A 22,915-nucleotide genomic window follows, 5' to 3' on the forward strand; every position below is an offset into this window, starting at 1 on the left:
TACCCAGATTTGTGTTTATCTAAGGATCTAGATTTGAAACCGAAATTGTTTATCAAAACTGAATTGAACTATTTACACCAAAACCGTGAAACCATATACTACACGGTTCGATTTTGATTTTAAAGTTTAAAGCTTTGATGAACTGTATAAATAAACTGATTAACATATACGTAGTATGTTTAAGTCATTCAAAGTTAAATTTACATTAGGGTTTAAAAATCCGATCTTAATCAAAATCAACAGCGACCGATTCAGCTATCAAGAAGCAAGACTTCCTTTTACATTAGGGTTTTAAAATCAGTGAACCAGATCCAGAATTGGCCGATTCATCTCAGAATATTCACATCAAGATTACCCTTGGATACCTATCAAAAAAAAAAAAAGATTACCCTTGGATTGATGAGTTTTCAAATCAAATGGCAGATTTTAGGGTTTTTAAGACTAATTCTAATTGATTTTAATCCGATCTTAATCAAAATTGACAGGGATCAATTCAGCTATTTCTTGTTTTCCGCTCATGATCAATACTTGGATTCTCAGACTCTTAAAGAATTCGTAGAATACCATGATTTTGACTGAGTAACGGATCAAGGGATTGGTATTAGATTGATGGAATCAGCTGGATCATATTGATTCGGCTGAGACTGATATTGTTTCTTAGCCGATCCTATATTGATGGATTCCTATAGAACAAGAATCGTACGAGTAATTGATCCTTTCACGAAAAGATTAAAAAAAAAAATCAATTTTTTTTTTTGAAATAACAAGGGTAAATCCATCCAATATGATTGAGATTAGTATGGATTTAGTTCTCCGATATCGGACATGATATCGATCCGATCTCAAATTAGCCGTATTGATCCGGACTCCAGATCAATCAATTTTGCCCTTAATTTTCATAAAACACCTTTTTTCTATGAGGGTTTAAGAGTGTTTTTTTTTTTTTTCCACCGATTACCCGATTGGGACGCTAGATCTGCCACACGTTGGATTCAGATGGGGCTGAAGTTTCGAAATTATTAATTTTTTTTTTTATCTTTATGAAACTTAAAAACTTAGGTTGTGTTTAGTATATATTCTTAAATACATTCTAAATCAATAATACATTCTAGAAAGAAAAAAATTATACCAAACACAATCTTAGTTTTCCTTCCATGATCTGCAATATATGAACTGAAGACCCAATACACGAGGCTCCCACCACTGCAAAGTTTGGGAGGATCATACTACAGCGTTAGCTTTACTCTACTCGACTTGTTTCCTAACTCGAACCCATAATCATTATGTCATAATGAAACAATCTTACCCATAATCATTATGTCACAATGAAACAATCTTATCGTCCTCAATACACTAGGCTCCTGCCATTACGAGATTTGAGAGGATCACATGACTACAACTTTACCCCACTTCCCTCATAGAGTTGCTATTTCCTTACTCGAACCCATGATCACTATGACCATTATTTGTCCTTTCACCTTTTGAATCTCAACATTTTATTGATTCTAGGCGCCCCCACCCTTGAAGATCTCAATTCTAAACCGGAGTTAGAGAAAAAGAACTATACAATTATACTTTAAAAGCATCTAAATCATCAGTGGACATTTTAAAATTAAGACTACATTTGATATAATTTGTTGGAATGCGAATATATTATTGACCTAAAATGTATTCCAAAAAGGCATACAAACGCAGTCCTAGTTTGATAAAACCAACTTATGAATTTTGGGTGAAACAAAATATACGAAACTCCATCCAACCATGAACAAACTATGAATTCATGATACGGAAATTGCAAATTGGTGCTTTGTACTCTTATATGATATGATAACAAGGTTAATTACAATACCATGGTACGTTTTTAAGTGAGATTATGAAACATAGTAAAAACCCAATTAGGCATGTATCTCTCTACCCATCCAATTTGAGGTATTCGAACCACCCACCAATTTGCATCAACCCAGACACAGACCCATACCCTATTGCACCGGAAGTCCGTAGTCATCACCTGTGTTCCATCCAGCAAAACAATCGCATCCACGTTTGGATTCTCCCTCTCGATTTTCGCCGCTGCCGCATCGCTGTAGGCACCTTCAAGTTTAGCCATGAATTCTTACCTGAAAATGAGAAATCTTGAGAATTATGATCGATGAAAGTAAAGAAAGAAAATTTAACACCAATAAATCAAGAGAATTTCAGCTAAATGGGATCAACATCAACCACATACATCATACTAGACAAACTAAAGATGAGGAGGTAGAACTAGGGACTTACCTTGACATTCTGAAGCCATCTTTCTTTGTTTAATTTATCAAACTAGTAACCTATGTTTTTTTAGGGTAGAAATAGTGAATAGTGTTCAGTGCTTGTTGAAGTGTATGAGTATGTGTATGACACGGTTTAGATAGTATCAGAGAATTGGGCTTTAGAGATCTCTCGAAGTTGCAAGGAGTTGTATTACTACAACTTCTTCTTTGATTGCTGACTGCTCATGAAGTCATAATTGATACTATTTTTCTTTTCCTTTAGATGATGTATATACCCCACCTTCACTACCTTAATATTTCATTGGAAGTTCTAATCACGAGATCCAATGATTTAAATTGTTGCCTCAGCTGAATTTAGAAAACTTTTGTTTCTTTCAGTTACCTTTAGATTTAGATTTTGGAATTTTATAACTATAATAGTCAAACACAATCATAGTTGTAAAATCAGGTTTTAACTCAGAATAATTTCTCAAATTGAGTGAAATTTTCTTACCAAGTCATGAGGAACTCGATGAGTCCAGTCAAAACTCAAGTTTCCAAGTTATTTTTTGCCATTTTATCTTCCTTTCCCCCCTACCCACTCTTTTTGTCTTGGCACCTGCAATGGTGACTCTTTCAATCCCCTGTGCCATGCTTTCGAAGGGTAATCCTTGTACCTGTCATGATATATAGTTTGTGGAGTTTCAAACACTGAAAAACACTAAGATCTGGATTAAACAAGAGGCAAGGTTGATTCTTTTCTGATTGCGGTTTTTTTTGATAGAATGATTTGAGGGTCTTTTAATGTTATAAATATTTAATGTATTCAAAAAAATAATAAAAACATGACTCGCGTTAATTAAGTTTGACTTGTTTGGATCACTAAGTATTTAAGGAAGATGGGTCGAGTAAGTTTAAACCATTTAACTATCAAAATCTAACCACTTATTAAGCAGTTTCATGGTTTCAATATATATAGCTCGATTCGATTTGATTTTGATATCCTTAACTATAGGTGGCATGACAATGACGAAGATGATCACGACCATGACCATGATGACAACGATATCGTTATTCACCCACTGTTCATATTCAAAACTATCTAGTTTTGGGTTCGCAAATTGGATGAGAGTTACCAAAAGTGGATCCAAATGAAAAGCATTGGCGCTAGTGTTTTGGTTTTTTGGAAAGTAGCTGTTCAATTTCACTCCCTGCCCAAGAATTTCTTGAATGCAAGGGGAACTCCATCTATTTTACCGATGACAACCCTATGAACCACCACCATATGATTATCTCGACATCGGGTATTCAATTACGAGTCTCTGTGTAGAATCATTTCTTGAGTCGTCGTCCCTTCCTATTTTGACTAGCATCTTTTGGATTACACCTGAACATGTTGGAAGTGTGTACCATCTACTTCATATATAAATTGTTTAATATTTGAATAATTTACATATTTAAATTTTATCAAAACAATCTATCGGCATTCTTAGGATATGAGTGCATTATTATTCTCAACCCCAAAACTTTTTTTTTTTTGGTAATGAAAAATGATACTCCATGATAGTGATCATAGCTGGTACGGTAAACAATGCTTCAACGGTAATGGGTTGAGGATATCAAGTTCCTTTTATATTTATCCTCAAGTTCAAACTAAAAAATATTTACAACTAGAGACCATGGTTCCAAGTATCAGCATCATTATTATTGATGAGTCTGGTCAAGACCTTCACAGCAGGATTTGGATCCTCACCAACACCATGAGGTGCTAAAGAGGTACCAGCGAGGAGAGACACACACAAAACAGGAGAGAGGACCCTCACTGGCGCAGGAGAGGATCCAAATCACATCCTTCTTTGGGAAATCTATTTTGAGACTTCAAACTTTATAACAGAGACAGTTGTTAAACAGCAAAAACTTAAAATGATGATCGTGATTGTCAATTCACCGAGGCTAATGAACCTTCTCCACAGCTAGATCTATTATGCATATATGGCTGAAATTATAGGCTATTGTAAACCATCAGAATTTAGATGGTGAAGGCCCCACCAAATACCGACATAGTCACATAGGTAAAAAGAGAACCCCAGATTGAGGCAGAAGCAATTCAATTTTACAATACCAAGTCTAATTAATCCAGTCAATTCTGTATTACATCATTATATATCATAGTTCCAGAAGCATAGTGAAGCAGAGAACACTGACTTTTGACCATCTACTTTCTCTTCTCTGGCCCAAGAGAAAAATGCACCTTCGACATCAGACCTGTAATTCAGTAGAAAATAAGTTAAGAAAAATGAAATCATGAAGCTACATCATTGAACTTCAAAACACTACAAGGTAGAGATTATAATTCACCAGCATTCCTAAGAGAAATCATCCACCTCTGGTTAGTAGTCCAATTTCACATGCCAAAGCAATATCATCACTAGTCAATATGGTGGACTGAGCAACTTCTCTATGTCCCTTAACAAGATTAAAAAATTTGGTTGCATCGGCATTTTGCAACCTCAGATGAAAGTTTAGTAAATGGGACTAAACCTGAGTCAGGATATAGCTTTTCAATAAAGGTAACTTAGAATTAATTACAATATCCAATCCATCCTAATAAAATTTATCGAACATGAAGTGAAAATACACCAAACAAGTCAGTGGTAGCAATCAATTCATCATTCACATGTGTTTAGACATGACTTCAACATGTTCCATTTAAAAAATGTCGTACTAATTAAATTTTTCACAAAGTCGAGTCAAACCACAACCAACTCACAACAATAGCTTCAGCATGTTCTGTATAAACAATGTTGTGCTGAGTCCTTTTTGGAAGAGTCGAGTCAAACTACAAACAACTCACAACCTCCATTTTCAAGAACGAAAATTATCACACTTAATGCCATACACTGCTAGCAATCGACACTCATTTCTATACATCTGTTCAGAACTGGCCACATTATGTTTTACCTCTGTTGTGATAAATACTTGGACAGCTAGTCATCCAGTCAAACAATGACAAATTTAAAATCTTTTTTCTTTTAGCTAAATATCTCACCCATAATTTTGAACGGTTAACCTCAAGAATAATGAAACGGAAGACAGAAATGAGAAACAACTAGGGGCAAAAATATATGTTCCATACACATAAGTATTTACTTTCTAGCCTAAGTTGCCACTTAACAAAAACTGGTACATGCTGACATGACAGAACACTGTGGCTACTGGCTAGTGAGGTCTGTTATATTCAACCAAAAAATCACAGAACCTTTTTGGAATCACCCACCGGATGGTTGCTTCAAGATCAATATAGATGGGCGCTCTTCAGGGATCCTGGTCATTCTGGAGCTGGAGGTATTTTTAGAGATCATCTAGATACTCCTCTGCGCTGTTTCTCCTCATATGAAGGTATTGCATCTAATTTTTGGGCTGAGTTTGTAGCTTTTCTTTGAAGCAATTCGAATTTCTATGACATTATATTTGTCGTGGATCTAGGTAATGTGACTCTCAATAGTAGTATCGTGTATTAAGAGAGAATCTATCCCGTGATGCTTTCTGCAAAGAGGTTGTTCTCTAAGAGCAATCTGGACAAGATTTCTTGGAAAATAACTTGTTGCTTCCATGAAGTTATTTCAATGGTGGATGCGTTGGCAAAGCAAGCTGTGGCTTCAAGAGCCACATCTATCTGGGAGGTCACACTCCTCCTTTCTCTCTAGATGACATAAGTTGGGATGCTCAAGAAAAGCCTCAGTCCACATTTAGCTGAGGTGTCATGTTTGTTTCGGTCTTCCTATCTGCTGATGGCCATGCCGAAGGTGTGGATAGGTAGGCTGATGCTTTTTTTTTTTTTTTTTTTGGGGTGGGGGGGTGAGGGTGGGCATGATTTGACTTTATGCATTTTCTCATTCATTCTTACTAAAGATAGGTAAAAAAAAAAAAAAAAAGAGATACCAAAAGTGCTAGTTAATTATTACTGCTTTTTTTCCTCAGAAATGAGTACTAGCTCTCCAACCCCCCCCCCCCAAAAAAAAAAGAAAAAAAGAAAAAAAGGTTATAGAACCCATATCAAAGCCATACAGCTAACCATATGCAGAAATATGATTAAAGATTACATAGGTTTAGCATCCTTCAGGACAAGATCAGATTAAATCAAGACCTATGTAGCTGAGCGCTTTAGTTGGGAAAAGGCTTAGTTGTTGATGTTGATATATATCAAGACCTAGTACCCCCATCTATAATTATTAGAATCCAGTGAATTTTTGCAGGTCAAAAGCGGCTGGTACAAGAAGGGCATTCAACCCAAATTTCAGCCCTAACCAACCATTATTTTCTGAGATATAAATTCTCTCCTTTGGATCTATAAGTCGGAATTGATCTAATATTTTTATTTAGTATGCGTCCCAAATACTGATCTCTGGTTAGAAGTACAATTTCCTCCTATGTGGTTTTTCTTCTTCTATTTCTATTCAATTTTCTACAACTTCGCAGTTGTTCAATCAAGGATTCCTTGTCCATCCAACATCAAGAATATTGAGCAGTTTTTGCTACTTGACTACTAAAGAAACAACATGCTCAAAACCTTCAGCAAAATATTCAAGGATGGAATCTCCAGACTTTCCCTAATATCTCATTTGTTAACATTAAATTAAGCAACTCCTCCTAGGAAGAGTTTCAGAAGACCCTTCTATGTCAGCACACTCAGTAGACACTCAAATTTCAAAGGAAATAAAAATAAAGGACTTAATTTTTATGAATATGCTAACCCCTCAAATGAAGTCTCGAAAGACAACAACGTACAGCACGAATTGTTCCTTGCCAACCTCCCCACCAATTGCTGTAGCCATGACACTATGACAGCAAACGAAGCCTTCAATCTATTGATTCACCCAAAACGTACATGGTATACCCATAAATCCATCTTTCTCTTTGTCATGATTCAGGTATTAGAATATTGGACTGAAGTTTTTCATGCATAATAATAGACTATCAGAGTGAGCATCCTATAGCACAAAATTATATGAATGCTGACCCTGAATCTGAGGCTACAACCTCTGTCAGCCTATGTTATAATTTGATGGCTTTGCATTCATCAATTATCGTCATCAGCTGAATAAGATTTTGATGCATCGCATGTCCTTTTCCACTGTTAGTTTCAGACAAGTCTATAAGGAGGCAACATTCCTGATTTGTTCTAAAAAAAGTCAAAAGTTTAAGTGCAACCAAGAAGCAGTGGAAAGGCCACAGACCAAACTGTATGAGAAGTTTTACAGGAAATGTTTTATTCTAAAAATAAGGTAGAAGGGCCTACAAAACCAGAGCCTTAGGTTATCAATTACCAATTGTAGAAGAAAACGACAGAGGCAAATTCAACCACCACAACATTTGTGCCAGAGAAGGAATCATGTTATTATAGAAGTAAGCATGGTTGTCATGGAATCTGAGTTGGAAAAGGGAGAAAATCAAGGTGGCACCAGCATGGTGTCTGCTAGGCAACCATGGTGCCATTCCAGCAAAGGGTGCCTGGCAACTATGGAACTAGGTAAGGTTTAACCTATGGTTTGTCCTTACAAATATTTCATGAATCACAGTGATGAGCTCTCACGCACCACTGTTTTTCTCTTGCTCCCTTGATAAAAGACACGCCTCTGGATTTTGTGAATTCATCCAAATTATTGTCAATGGAGGTTCTCTCGTAGAAGGGCAGCAAGAATAGGAAGGATGACATCTGAGCTGAATACTGAATAGGAGTTATGCCTGTCATAAGTGATCGTATAGGTAAAATCGACTCAGATTATACGGCACTAAGAAGCAAAGACAGATGAATGCATGACTCGAGTATTTGCAAATTGGCAAAAGCATAAGGACAACAAAAGTTCTGAACATGACCTGGCTTGAAGTAATCAGAAATGACATCGGTGCTTAAAATCTCAAAGCTTCAACAGTTTCAAATAGGGATAATCATGCAACAGGACCTGTGGGGGGTATGATGTCTTGTATTAAGGCGCTTGCTTTTGTGGACAGACTCCGAACAACTGGCCCGACACCTTATTGGCCCAACTTGCGCATTATTTTCGTTACAGGGGCCTCAACAAACTGGTGGGTTCACGGTGGGGAGGTTACAGGGCCGCCATCCCCCAGAATTTTTTTAGGCTTCATGGCTATTTTCAGTATTATATGTGTCTATGCAGGGTTTGCTATATGGTAGCGAGATGGTTTACTCTGTAATCTGATACAGGCGTAACCCTATTTACCATTACTAGTGAAGCATAATCTTATCTCAACAAGTAGACAATCTTACCTAACCTAGTAAATCTTTTGAATTGTGTGATTATATATTTGTGATTTCTAATCTTTTTTGAATAGCGTTAGGTTTTCGTCTCTACAGGACCAGCCAACTACTATGTCTATGCTCCCAAGGGGATGGTAGACTTGAGTAGCGTGCTTAAAATATATAATTTTTATTTCCTAGTCCTTAGATAGTTGAATGATAAAGAGCAACTCCAAGTTACTATGGTAGATGTAATGTTGATTCCAACCTAATAAATTTGCGGGATTGACGCAACCAAAACTAAGACAGAATTCACAGTTTCTGCAACAATCTTCGCACCCAAAAAAAAAATCGAAAAGGGGAATTAGTAGAAAAACGAATATACCAGAGACATCGTGAACAAAAACATTTTCTCCCAGATTCCAAATTATTCCATTCTTTGGTGATAAAATCGAACTTAACAAAAACCGATTATAAGATAATCCAAATCCCAAAATCAAGAAACTACACAACAAAAATCAAACTACGAGGTGGGAAACAAAGAAATAACAGATGATACTCCCAAGGTATAAAAGGAGAAAGAAAGTAAAGAAAACCTTGATTAGACATACAATTTTAGTTGTAGTAGAGTTCGAGGCCCATTCCGTCATGAATCTCGTAGTCTTTGAGGGTGATATGATCCTTGTAGATGTTATACCACTTCTGAATCCTGATCTTTTCAGCTCTCGTCCCCGTCTGAGCAGCGACAAGCTTCTTCAGGTCTCCGATCGTATCATCATCGTTGCACTTAACCCTAACCTTCTTTCCCAGCCGATCGTTCAATACTACTTCGATCATCTTCGCTACTTTCGCTTCTCTCCTTTGCTCTTCACCTCCGAAGTCGAAAGACTTGAACCGCAAGAAATCGAAGATCAGAATGGAAGAATACGCGTCCAAGAGTCCAGACCTCCTTTGCTCGGAGCAGCCGTTGTATATAGGGGTTGTTGGTAAGTCCCAATCCCGTATTCGAAAGATTTTGGACTCTAGATTGTTCTAACGAGTAAAAATTCGACACGTTTCTTAATCGAACGATCTTGGTTATCCCAATAGCACATCTTGTGGTTAGAATTCTTTTGTACACAGTAGTACACAACATAACATAGATGGGTTTGGTTTGACTTGACCTCCTTAAGGAATGAATCGATTGGACCAACTGATCAAAAAATTGGATCGATTGGAATCTTTATCGGTTTGATGAACCAATTGAAGCAGAAAAGCAAACCAAACCGGAAAACCTGATAAAAACCAAATCATTTTATAAAGAAACATGTTTTCTCATTATTTGTGGAGTCCTAGGCACCGTTTGACAACGTTCCGTTTCTGTAGTTTCTGCATTTTCTTGTTCCTAGAAATGGAGAAATACCCTAAAAAGTGTTTGACAAAGTTGCTCCGTTTCATCCGTTTCTAGAAACATAAATCAAAATTTATGCCTATTTACAATTCTAGAAACGACTTTGATGAAACAAGTCCAACATGTTTCATCGTTTCTATAAACGAATTTGAGAGGAAAAAAAAAAGCTATTGTGCCCGATAAATTTCTCAATTATTTAAACCCAAAAAGAGACAACCGAAGCCTCTCGCCATTTTGGGCATCCGATAATACTATTGGGTTTTTTAGTGGCATTATATTTACAAAAACTGTTTCGAGAAAGAGGTTTATCAAACATCAAAAATTTGGTTTTTGTTTCAAGAAATGTGAAAAGCCGTTTCTGCTGTTTCTTGACACAGAAACAATAAAAACATTATCAAATTGTGCCTTAGGCATCACTATGTCTGGAGAAATATAATGCTTCCCTATTTGTCACTTTTTTTTTTAATGCAAAATCTTATTGCATTGATGATCGATTACAAGTCAAGGCATTGGCTTAGTAGAGCTAATTCAGCCTAGGAGTAGATTGAGGCCATACTATCCTACACCAGACGGGCATGCCTCTCCTTGTAAGGGTGTCAGCAATACCATTAACAACCCTTGAAACATAAGAAAATGAACACTCTACAGGGCTAGCACACATGAACCTGATATCCTCAATGATAGGCCGGATTTGAAAAGAAACATAGCTGGAGTTGTTTAAAATAGTAGTAATTACCTCTAGGTTGTGTGCCACCTAGTCCATGTGATAAAGACTCCACATACATTTCAATTATGTCATATTTTAGTTCAAAGTAAACTCAGATTTTTTATTTATTTATTTTATTTTATTATGGATAGTTAGGCCTTAAGAAGAGTTGAGCTCATGACTTCTATTGCTCTTTACCAATTGAACAACCTTCCTTTGTGGTTAAATTAGGAAAGTTGCTCAAATTCTAAAACTATCAATTGAAGCTGAATATAAAATAAAGTGGCTCTTTTATGGTTTTAGCTGTTTCTTCTCATTTTAAGTTGGGACTGTATCGATGAGATACTTGTTGCTTGCGTCATCCTTTATCACATAGATTAACCCATATACTGCCATGTGGCAATAAGTGAAAAAACATAAATTTTCACTAAGCATAATGATGGCTGAGAAAGAAAACCTTAAGGGTAGTAATCTATTTCACAATGAAAGGTGATGTTTTAAAAAAATCACGAGATAAACACACAAGCTGTTCAATTTTATGGTTCTTTTTTTTTTTTTTTTAATCTAAATTGTCTATTCTCACTCAAAGTTTGGAGAGTGCATAATAATGCTAAAAGATTTAGGTACACATGCATAGACATATACCATAAATGTGCCAATTGAAAGTATATGATTAATTAGACTCAGAAATTTAACATGAGACTAAAATACCGAAACTAAATTAATAACAACTTGATAATGGACAAAAATGAGCCCATTAAATCAACCAAGTAAACTTAACAATTTTTTTTTATTTGGCCTAATGGTAGAGAGCGAAAATGGACCATTTGACACCCCTACAATCAATATACACACCCTTTTTATATATGTTGGGCTTAGCAGCATATATATAAAAAGAGTATGGAAGGTCAATATGTTGGGCTTAGCAGCATATATAAAAGAGTATAGAAGGCCAACATGTTGGGCTCATTTCAAAATCTTGTTCTTCCAATGGCTTGATTCAAAGTCAAACCCTAGTTGCAGGGGCCAATATGTTGGGCCTAGCAGCTTGGACCATCTGGAGTAAATCTGGTGATTCCCAAAGTGATTTACCAAATTTTAAAACAATGCATTGTTATTGAGCCAATGGAATCAATTCTTAACCTAGCTTATCCAATAAACAACCTGAATTCCAGTTTGGGCTATTAGCCAAATTATTTATTTTGGTTGAGCTTGAGATTACCCTTAAAGCCAATAGAGATGCACAACACCATCCTCAACCCATTAGGTTTCTACATTTACAAGGGTTTATTCCTCTTCTTTTGCTAACTACGAACCACTCGAAGCCTGATTTTAAGGTTTAGATCCAAGGGTAAATCCTAGTCATACGCGATTACACCTAACCTGTGTAATATATCAGTCGTGAGGAGACTTATGCTGGAGACTTCTGTTAACACAAAGCGTGTTATTATGATGTTAATAAAAATTGATTTATTATGCATAAGATTAAGCAGGGAGCAAGGTTTTAAAAGATACTAAAAAAAAGATACCCAGATCACTATGTTTGGGGTAGAAATCGTCTGAAATTCTCTTCATGTACAATTCCATACAATTCCACCATAAATGGCTGACACGTGTAAATATTTCATATCTATGGTTCAGATTGTATTATGATTGATTAACATTATATTATGATTAATTAATCTGAACCGTAGATATGGAATATTTACACGTGTCAACCATTTAGGGTGAAATTGTATAAAATTATACAAGATGAGAATTTCAGACGATTTCTACCCCTATGTTTGTAACCTCTGACACAGTACAAGCGGGTCTCCTGACGTCAAGGAACACAAGTGGAAAAGAAAAATCAGACAATTAACGAACTTAACTGAACTACAACCACAGAAAGTGAGAGAAAAAAAGTAACGGCAACCTGCAACCTGCAACCTGCAACCTGCAACCTGCAACCCCATGTCTGGAGGAAAAGAGGGAGTGGTCCACAGAAAGTGGTCCACCACCTTATCCCTTTTCCTCCATCTTCACTGGAAACCCACCTTTCATTTTGGAAGTCAAGTAAGAAACATATACCGGCTCAAACCCCTCCTCCACTACCACCGGCACAACCCTGAACCGGCTCAACACACCAGCGACCACCCTCTTCATCTGCAAGAACGCCATATCCTTCCCTAAACATATCCTCGGCCCTGCTTGGAACACCGGATAAGTATATGGATCCCTCCCTACAAAACTCCATTTCCCTCCCTCTTCCTCTCTCATCAGCCACCTCTCCGGCTTAAATTCCGACCAATCTGATCCCCAAACCTCCTCCATCCTTCCCATGGCATAAGGATGATAAATCACTGTCATTCCTTTCTTCACAATGGTTCCATCTGGTAACACATCGTCTCCTGCGGCCTCCTTGGTATCACTTGGAACTGGTGGGTACAAACGCATGCTCTCGCAAAGGGCGGCATGAGTATACACCATGTCCTTCACTTCATCATAATCAAGTTCTTCTCGCTTCTCCCTTATCTCCTTTACTATCTCATCTTCTACACGAGAATTCCCAGAAATTAACCAGAAAAACCAAGTTAAAGCCGCCGATGTAGTATCCCGTCCGGCTAAAATGAAGCTAATCACCATATCTGTAACAAAATTCTCATCCAAATGCCCAGAACACAAGATTCTCGAGAGGAGATCTGAAGTTTCTAACGAAGATCTTTCTTTAAGCTCACGTTTCTTTTCGTTTACAACCTCCCCTGCAAACCCACGAACTCGCGAGGTTGCCAATCGGAGCTGTCTCTCATGCCCTATACCCAGTGCCCGTTTCAGCTTCCATAGAGCCGGGAATGCGCAGTTCATCCGTATCCCGCTTATCAGTACAGCCTCATCAAATGCGGCAGCGAATTCAGCTTTTGGGAGTGAAGGTGATAAGTACTCTGGATCGAACCCAAAAGCAATTTTACAGATATTGTCGAACGCAAACCTTTGCAGAATGTCTTGTAGATCAAGAACGGACTTCTCAGCAGCGGCATTTGAGAGGATAGGTACCAGGCGTTCTGATAGTTCGGATTCAACAACAGATTCGACAAATTTGCGAAGCGATTTGGTGTTGAATTCATGGCTAGAGATTTGTCTCTGAAATTTCCAGTTACCACCGTCGGCATTGAGGATGCCGGAACCGAGGAAATCTGAGAGACTCTGGCGAACGAAGCCACCTTTGGGGTAGAGATAGAATTGGGTCTTGAGAATGTGTTGGACATTAGAAGGGTTAGCAGTAAAGATCCTTGAATCACCAAAAGCACGACGAAGAACGAAGGTTTTGGTTGGGGAGTGTTTGAGAACATCTGTGATCCATTGGTTCCGCCGCTTCTCGTTCACAAAAATGGCGATTGATGAACCGATCAATGGGTAAGATCTGGGTAGTTTATTAGACTGTGAAGAGGATTTTTTACTACCCAGAAAGCTACTGAGAGTGTTAATGAAGAAGAAAACAAAGATTGGGAGAAGGAAGAAGAGGAGAAATGAAGCTAATAACCCAACCTGTAACATTTTCTATGATCTCCAATACACTTCTCTATCTTTAACTGCCTCTAACGTGGTTTCCGTTAAAATATATATAGCAGAGGATTGGGCCACCAGGCTGATCCGCTCTGATGTGGATCGGGTTCTCGTATGAGAACCAATCCGAATTCTCTACAATTCCCTCAAAGTGCATTAGGTGTAATTTTCCCTTAATCTGGCTACATGTCTCTCTACTGTCTACAGACGTGGACCACCACGATTAGGTGAGAGAAATCTGAGGGCAAGCTGGGTACAGATCTAGAAAAAAACCAACCCAATCCATCCTCTGCAGGATCTACTGCAAAGGGGCTTCGTCTTCTCTGGTGAGGTATCTGTCTTTATCTCTTTTTACAGTGATTTACCCACTTTCGTTGAATGAAGCCCCTTTGCAATGGATCCCTTTGTAGAGAATGGATCGGGTTGTTTTTTTTTTTAGATCCAGACCCAGTTTGCACGTCGGTAGAAACACGTATCGTAGAGAAGAATTACACCTAATTGCACCTCCAAAGAATTGTAGAAGATCTCAATATAAGGCGTGTTTCATAAGTAAAACGTGTATGAAAAAGGAAAATTGTAGACTGGCAATAAACCTTATAAATAACGAAACACATGGGGAAGGCCGACTTCGCCATAGCCTAAATAAATAACTAAACACATGGGGAAGGTCGACATCGCCATGGATCAAAATTCTCTGTTTTTCTCATTCCTGTTTTTCTACAATACGACACGTGAACAACAGATGATCCAACGGTTAAGGTTGGGTGAGGATTATTACATCTGGTGCGTTGATCTTAAAATTGTCCACGTGTCGTGTTTTGTAGATAGTAAAACAAGAAAAAACATGGATGAAAAAAGCAGAAGATTATTTTCCCGTCGCCATAGCCTAACTGTTTGACGCAGATCAGTTGAGAGCGTCTAGATGGTTGGGCAGATTAACTCTCTTCAAGTGCATCATAGATGTTTCCCACTAGTATAGACTACTGTGACTGCTGCTTTATAACCTGTAACCCCTAGTAGGGATCTTGCATCCGAAAAAACCATAGGCTTTTGATGTCGGCAAAAGTTTGGCACATGGATACTTCTGCTGCTACACTACTATGGGCGAGGCATTGAGGTAGATGTAGATCTAGACCAAGCCGAAGGGGTGTGAATAGGTCCGTTTTAATGTTTTTTTTTTGGAGTTATATCAGTTTTGGTCCCGTCTTTTGAGTACGATTTGATGTCTTATCAATTTCAATACGGATCAATTTGATTTTGGCTTCACAAAATCTCTATCTGAACGTGATCTAATAAACTCATATCAGTTTTGATTTGATTTGATTTCACTAATTCAGGTGTAGGTTTTGACATCCCTACCCTAAGGGTTTGGATCTGCTCCCGGCATGGGACAATAAAGACATATTTGAACTCTCCATGGAGTAAGGGACCCACTAGTGATGCATGATAGGGATGTTAATTTCAGGCCTGGTCTGGTAGCCCCAATCAAGACTCAAGAGTGGCCCAATTAACAAATATGTTGGACTCAAGCCTAGCCCGTTTATAATTGGTTGTTTTTGCACAGTGTTAAGCTTGATAGTTGTCCCCATCGGCTTGATTGTTTACAAACCCAACTTAGCCCCACCATTTATATGGTATAAAATTGATTTTTTTTTTTTATAGAATAAGATATATATTAATATTTTTATCAATTATTGAATGTGATTAAGTGCCTAAGTTATTGATGATCTAATAAATATATTAAAATTTCTAAAGTCCAAGATAATTAAAGCACATTTAAGACTCTATTTAAGGCTTTAATGGTGCATTAACGTATAGGGCCCAATTAGACCGATTAATGGAAGCCCAGTTAAAACTCGAAAATCCGACGGAGGACTCATTACATAAATAGGCAAGTCATGATTAAAGCCAAATGGCCCACCAAGCCCAATTGAGCCTGACCGGTCTAGGTCAAGGGATCCACACCCCAATGCTCTGTCCCCACATGTGTAGCAGATCCAAACTCGTACTCAATGACTATTTAACGCACTTGATGAAGATAGGTTAACTCATCACCTCCTAGGAGCCTCCACACTATTGGTAAGTGTCAACCAATTGTCCAAATAGTTATGTTGGCACGTGAAGGTTATGCCTTCTTTGTTTATGTTATGATTTCTATAAAAATGATAGGATTAGGGGTGTCAATGGAGACATATTTTTTTGACCAAAATTTCCGTTGAATTCTTATATTAACAAGCTGAATTATTTTGGATAATTCTTAAAATCGAATTTACTAAATTTTTCAGTATACATGTGAAATGATAAAATTTTAGTAGATAAATATTTCCTACACTTTAGATGAAAATACGTCAACACCTCCTTATTTCATTTCATCAACCTCATTTGCTCTTCCTAGCTAAGGTAGCCTCGACTACCTGGTTGGAAACACTTGCTGATTAGTTTAATGGGAGAGTTTTCTTTGAACCTATGGCCTATCCTAAGCCATACTCACACATGTATTTTTATATTCATTTTTCAAAAGGCGAAAAAGTAAAATTTTCTTATATAAGTAAGATTAGGAGACGCCCTAGTTTAGAGAATCTTTTCTATAGTTTATTATCCTGATACTTGAGAGGATTTCCTACTAGCGTGGGATGGTTGGAAGGTTTAACCTTTAAAAAAGGGGAAGAAATCTGCATGCCACATTAATATCTTAAAATAAATATCACCACATTGGTCCACAAATTTAAAGCAGGAGGGAGAAAATAATAAAAAAAACCTACCAAGTATTAAATTATGACACAATAATCAATACTAATAAAATTTCTTACCCTATACATTGCCCCACTACCGCTAGTTGGTCATGGAAAGCACTACTTGTTGTATGGGGCTTTTAGGGATGTCAATAGGTTGGGTTGAGTTAGATTTTTCAAAACCCGAGCCCAACCCTAAAGTCTCTTAATTCAACCTAAGCCCTGCCCAGCCCACCCCTAGGTCAAGCTAGGATATCTTAGCTGAGGCCCAATCTTATTGGGTATAGATCAACCCAGCCCAATCTAGTATTATTGGTTATTTAGTTGCTTGATCTTAATGTATTGCAGAGGTCAAAGACCAAAGTTTTTGTATATACATAGATTGTAGGAAATGAGAGACATTTTACATAACTTTTTCTATAAGTACCCATTTATAATTATTAACATACTTATATTATTATATCCTTAATATTTAAGGTTGGGTTGAATCTAGTTGAAACCTCAACCTAGACCCAACACAAACCAGCCTTGGGCCTGAAATTCTCAACCCTATCCCACCCTATAAGCTGAAATCTCAGTCCATGCCTTGTTTGGGCTCAGGGTGGGCTTGGATTGACTAGGCTTTTTTAGCACCCGTATAAGCTCTGGTATGGGGGGGGGGGGTTAGATCACTACCATGGAACACTTCCTATCCCCAGCAATTTTCGACCATCAAGATTTTGATGTACATCTTGGGTCTCTTTGGTATCATTTTTCTTTAATGTCCAGATTTACCAAACAAATGACAACAATGGTTTGTTCAGAAAAAATAAAAAATAAAAAATAAATAAAAAAAAAAATCTTGTACCAACCCCGTTTTCAAATTATATATGATATTCGATCCTATTTTGTCAAAAATATCTGACGTACCCTTTAAACCTAACCCCATTAGTTTAGGAACGAAAAAGACTCTTTTGACCCTAAAATGAGTTTTGAACTGGAGCTAGTTTCGCATCATTTTCCCCTCTTCTACTCTCAAAGACCAGATTTTGAACCCTAGAACTAATTTGTAGACATTAAAGGGCCTATCAAAAGTATTTGCAGCCATTAAACTTGTTTTTTTACCATTCATATAAAAATCCCGAAATCAATCAATTAAAACATTGAGTTGCAGGTTTAGTGCTGCTCTGTTTTACAAGAGACTTCCATTGAGAAAGACGACGACGACGATGACTACCGTGGATGATATTCTATGAGTGAAACCATGCTTCTTCGAAGTTTGTCTCAGACCGATGTTCCTATTGCTGTCCCTGCGAGTGAAACCCATTTTTATAACGTTTCTTCTAGCATGTTTGAAAAAGAGGGTTGCAAGGAAGGGAAGAGGGCAGGGAGAAGGGAGGGAGGAAAAGGCGGAGTTTGTGAGTGAAACCCAGGTTTCTTTAAATCCTCTGTCTGGTTCCCAATTTCAGATTATTCTCTGAAACTAACACCACTACAGTCTGCAAAACCTGCAACTCAATGTCTTTTTTTTTTTCCTTTTTTCCTTTTTTCCTTTTTTCCGAGCCAATCTCCCAGATCCAACTTTTGAAGTTAACAAAACCCCCGCCCCAATTCCAACAAAAATCCATTTTATTTCCGCCACAAACAGAGACAACACCTTACCTACCATGTTTCTGGTTGGGAGGGAAGATCTTCACTTGGACTCAATTAGATTCTGAAAAGAAACGCTGAGCAAGGAGAGGTCAATCTTCGGTATTGGGTTGTTTATCGGAGTCGTGGCTATTCAATATGGGTATGATTGTGATTGCAGGGTTGCAGAGCTTCTCGCCATTAATGACTCGGACCGTTATCATTCCAAGGTTCATGATTTCTTTCCTATGTCCACCGCTCCATGTTCCCTATGGTAGGTGGCAATCCACTGGTAAACTTCATCTTTAGAAGAGAAGATTGATAGGAAGATAATGTTTGATAGCCTGAACCAGAGGAGAATCCCTAAATCGAACTAAAATTTTAATTTTATTTCAATTTGAAAGGTAATCTTGTTATTTAAAAAATAATAATGCAGTATATATTTTAGACAAATTAAGGTAATATGTCATATATAATTTGAAAATAAGGGTGCCATAAGATAATTTTAAAGAAAAAAAAAAAAACAACAGCATATCAACAACAATTGGCTTGTTAAAAAGGACAAAAAATGTTGGTTTATTAAAGTTTGAATACAAAACGTGATCAACTTCAGTAATCTTCTCATCAGGGGAGAGAGAGAGAGAGAGAGAGAGAGAGAGCAGTTTAAATCATCTGCTCCTACGGTAAATAGGTGCCATGTGCCTAACCTCCTTATGTAGATAACCTTCCGTTAATTTTTTTATTCAAAATTTTAAAATTTTTTTATTTTCTCTATTTTTAAGGAATTTAAAATTATTCAGATTTTATTAACTTTCTTTATCTCCTCTATTTGTGGGGAGTTTCAACTTGTGGATATCTTCCACGTTTCTTTATATATATATATATATATATATATGGGAAAATGATGGGTATACCGCCGATATCAAGTATGCTATATATATATATATATATATATATCTCAATCATCATTTTATTAATCATGTGTGACTGAAAATCATTACAACCCATCTCCCTTCATTTGTCCCACTTTAATTAGAATTGAACATTAAAAAAACAATATCTTAAGATAAACTATTATCGATTTTCATTAGTTAAATATATATATAATTTTTTTTTTCAATTTTATCTCTAGAAATCTCAAATGGAGTAGTATCCTCCACGTCTCTCTCTCTCTCCAATTTCAAACCTGTTTTAGTAATTGAAATATCGTTTTTGTTCGTTTTCTTTGAGTGTTGATCACCATCTATGTGGGTGAAAATCTACAATGAAGCATAAAAAAATTGAGAGAAGAATTAAAGGTACATTTATTTCTAGCCACAAATATATGTTTGATGGATGTGCAAAGGTAGATCCAGAAACTTAAAATTGAAGTTGCAGAATAAATCCAAAAAAATCAAGAAGGAAGAAAATATTAAAAGGGATTTATTAGGGGAATTAACTATCAATTTCTGGATTGATAAGTTCGATTACTATATCCATGCTTGTAATGATTTTCAACCATACATGTAATCACACATGATCAACAAAGTGATAGTCGAAAATCTTAATAAGAGAGAGAGAGAGGTGAAAGATATTCACAATCTGAAACTCCCCACAAATAAAGGAGGTAAAAAAGAAAATTTTAAAAATTTGAATAACAATAATAACGAAAGATTACCGGATTGGACACATGGTAAACCCGCTCTCACCGGTCACCGGTTCACACCTTACTCTCTCTCTCTCCTCAATCCTTGCGGGAAAACCTCCTTTCATCTTCGAAGTCAAGTATGAAACGAAAACAGGTTCAAACCCCTTCTCCGCCGGCACTACCCGATACCGTCGCATTACTCCGGCGACTATCCTCTGCATCTGCAAGAACGCCATCTCCTTCCCTAAACATATTCTCGGCCCCGCTTGGAACACCGTGTAAGTGTAAGGATCCCTCGGCACGAACCTCCACTTTCCACTACTCTCCTCCCTCTCCAACCACCTCTCTGGGCGGAACTCCGCCCAATCTTTACCCCACAACGACTCCAACCTCCCCATCGTGTAAGGATGATAAGTCACTCTCATCCCTTTCTTTACAACAGTCCCGTCTGGTAGAACATCGTCTCCGGCAGCCTCCTTGGTATCGCCTGGTACTGGTGGATACAGTCTCATGCTCTCGCAGAGTGAGGCGTGGGTGTACACCATATCCTTCACATCGTCGTAATCCATCGTATCCTTCATTTCTCTTATCTCCTTCACTATCTCCTCTTCTACTTGATAATTACGGGATACTAACCAGAAAAACCATGTCAACGCCGCCGATGTGGTGTCCCGACCGGCTAAGATAAAGCTGATGACCATATCCGTGACTAAATCTTCATCCAAGTGACCTGAATTCAAGATTCGTGATAAGAGATCCCTTGTTTCTAGTGAAGATTTCTCTTCTAGCTCTCTTCTCTTCTCTCTGACGATTCTCCTAGCGAATTGACGAACGTGAGAGACTGCTAACCCTAGTTGTTTTTCTGATCCCAAATTGAGTGCTCGCTTCACCTTCCACACTGCTTGGATCATCGTAGGAAACCTCCCAGTGATCAACTTCACAGCTTCGTCGAACGCGACGGCGAATTCAGCTTCTTGCTGTGGGAAAGTCGGCGAGAGAGATTTGGGATCGAACCCAAAAGCGATTTTACAGATATTGTCGAACGCAAACCTTTGGAGGATGTCTTGGAGATCGAGAACAGAATTCTCAGCGGTGGCCGTCGAGAGTAGAGGGAGGAGGCATTGGGAGAGCTCTGCCTCAACGACGGTGCCGACAAACTTTCGGAGGGATTTGGTGTTGAATTCGGGGCTGGAGATCTGTCTCTCAAACTTCCATTGATCACCGTCGGCATTGAAGATACCAGAACCAAGTAGGTCGTGAAGATTGTTGCGGAAGAAAGGGCCTTTGGGGTATTTGTAGAATTGCGTCTTAAGGATGTGTTGGACATTGGCGGGATTAGCAGTAATGATGTTTTGACGGTTGAAGCGCTTGACAGTGAAAGTTGCATTTGGGGAGTTTTGGAGGATTTCTGCGATCCATGGCATCAATAGGTCTCGATTCTTGGGAGCAGCAAAGATGTGACCGACAAATGGGTAAGCAGTTGGAAGTTTGGTAGTTGCAGGAGATGAAATTTTGGTTTTTCTAATGAAGAAGTAGAAGAAGAAGAAGGCGAAAGGAATGATGAAGAGAAGGGGCGAAACTAGGAACTCAAGCTGCAACATCGTGATCGTTAGAATTAGATCTATGTGCTTCTTCTCTGCAACAGATGGGTTGGAGATCAGAGAAGAGCAGAAACAAGAATCAAAAAGTGTTAATTTTCCATTAGAGAAAGAAGTGTATATTAAAATTCTGCACATGAGGACCATATGAGATGAAAATATTAAAGAACTAATGCTAATGGGAAAACTATAAAATCCAGTTTAGACTTTAGACTTTAGAAGCTTCGCGTTGAGAGTTCATCTCCATCCAAAGCTAGGATGAACCGTCCAACGGTTCCATGACCCATCCAATGACGATCAAAGGAAACGTGTATGATTTTTATAAATCACTGCCATGAGGTCCCATGACTCTCGCAATGTCAATTCCATGCGCAGCATATGCATCATCATCAGGTAGTGTTCTTTCTCATAGCTTGTCTCTATTTTTTTTTTTGGGTAAATAGATTATCCTTGTGCTAAAAAATAAAAATAATAAAAAAAAAAAATTAGGGATCATGCCACCCTCTATTCAACTAAGTTAAATATTGATCTAATTAATAAAAATAAAATATTATCTAGTCGTGGTCTAGCACCAACATGGCGTCAATAAGAGGGTGTATAGGGCATCAATAAGGGTTGGTTTTTTGCATTTTATGAGGGTGGGATCATTATTTCTCCCTCTTTGTTTGGGTTGGGCCACTCAACCAAGAAATGTTCTATTCTCCTTACTTAATTTTCATTTTTTTTTCTAGAGAATAGATGATTGTCTTAGGAAAAGTTTTATGTACATTTTTTTCTTTTTTCGAAAAGGTTTTCCATCAACCATTGAGTGGTAAAAATATTTTCCTATTGATATTGTGATCATAGGATGAGACTCCTCTCATTGACAAACTCCTAACCCTATTGGCAAATTTGAAAATACCATTTTCTTAGGTCATTTGATAATATTAATGGCCATAGTCAAGAAATTCTCCTTTCATTGGTCATGAAGAAAAACTCTTTTCTTTTTTTAATTTTTGGTGGGGAAAGGGATTGTCTTGCCTAGATGGGTTTACCATGTGAGAAACATAGTATTTTTTCTATGTACATGACATGTCTAATGAGGTTGAAATAGACTCCAAGTCCCTTATTCATTTTATCAAGTTAATCAAGCCTGAGTTGGAATTGAGCGAAAGTAATGCTTTTAAACAAATTTTAGGACTATGAAGAGAAGGGGAAAAGGCTGGG

General features: G+C 37.6%; 3 protein-coding genes across 5 annotated transcripts; all 3 read right to left on the reverse strand.

Annotated features, from left to right (window-relative positions):
* Positions 1–4,200: 4,200 nt before the first annotated feature.
* Positions 4,201–9,482, reverse strand: LOC122092117 (ubiquitin-like protein 5). Of its 3 annotated transcripts, XM_042662436.1 has the most exons (3): positions 9,117–9,482; positions 4,605–4,632; positions 4,201–4,511 (listed from the first exon to the last, which is right to left on the reverse strand). In XM_042662436.1, the coding sequence occupies exon 1, from the start codon at positions 9,340–9,342 to the stop codon at positions 9,121–9,123; it is 222 nt and encodes a 73-aa protein (XP_042518370.1). In that variant the 5' UTR covers positions 9,343–9,482; the 3' UTR covers positions 4,201–4,511; positions 4,605–4,632; positions 9,117–9,120. The 3 variants fall into 3 exon arrangements, with proteins under 3 accessions (XP_042518370.1, XP_042518369.1, XP_042518368.1); XM_042662435.1 differs by lacking the exon at positions 4,605–4,632 and having other exon boundaries at positions 9,102–9,482; XM_042662434.1 differs by lacking the exon at positions 4,605–4,632 and having other exon boundaries at positions 9,117–9,478.
* Positions 9,483–12,296: 2,814 nt separating this feature from the next.
* Positions 12,297–14,177, reverse strand: LOC122090894 (cytochrome P450 94A2-like). The gene has a single exon (XM_042660644.1). The coding sequence runs from the start codon at positions 14,133–14,135 to the stop codon at positions 12,603–12,605; it is 1,533 nt and encodes a 510-aa protein (XP_042516578.1). The 5' UTR covers positions 14,136–14,177; the 3' UTR covers positions 12,297–12,602.
* A 5,708-nt stretch (positions 14,178–19,885) lies between these two features.
* LOC122090950 (cytochrome P450 94A1-like) lies at positions 19,886–21,997 on the reverse strand. The gene has a single exon (XM_042660727.1). It carries the CDS (start codon positions 21,854–21,856, stop codon positions 20,138–20,140), a length of 1,719 nt encoding a protein of 572 aa, XP_042516661.1. The 5' UTR covers positions 21,857–21,997; the 3' UTR covers positions 19,886–20,137.
* Positions 21,998–22,915: the final 918 nt, after the last annotated feature.

The sequence above is a fragment of the Macadamia integrifolia genome, chromosome 10 (genome assembly GCF_013358625.1).
Source record: "Macadamia integrifolia cultivar HAES 741 chromosome 10, SCU_Mint_v3, whole genome shotgun sequence".
NCBI lineage: Eukaryota > Viridiplantae > Streptophyta > Magnoliopsida > Proteales > Proteaceae > Macadamia > Macadamia integrifolia.

Excerpts from the sequence above, each read along its gene's own strand:
- LOC122090894 (XM_042660644.1), bottom strand. The coding sequence starts at position 14,135 with ATGTTACAGGTTGGGTTATTAGCTTCATTTCTCCTCTTCTTCCTTCTC.
- LOC122090950 (XM_042660727.1), bottom strand. The coding sequence starts at position 21,856 with ATGGTCCTCATGTGCAGAATTTTAATATACACTTCTTTCTCTAATGGA.
- LOC122092117 (XM_042662436.1), bottom strand. The coding sequence starts at position 9,342 with ATGATCGAAGTAGTATTGAACGATCGGCTGGGAAAGAAGGTTAGGGTT.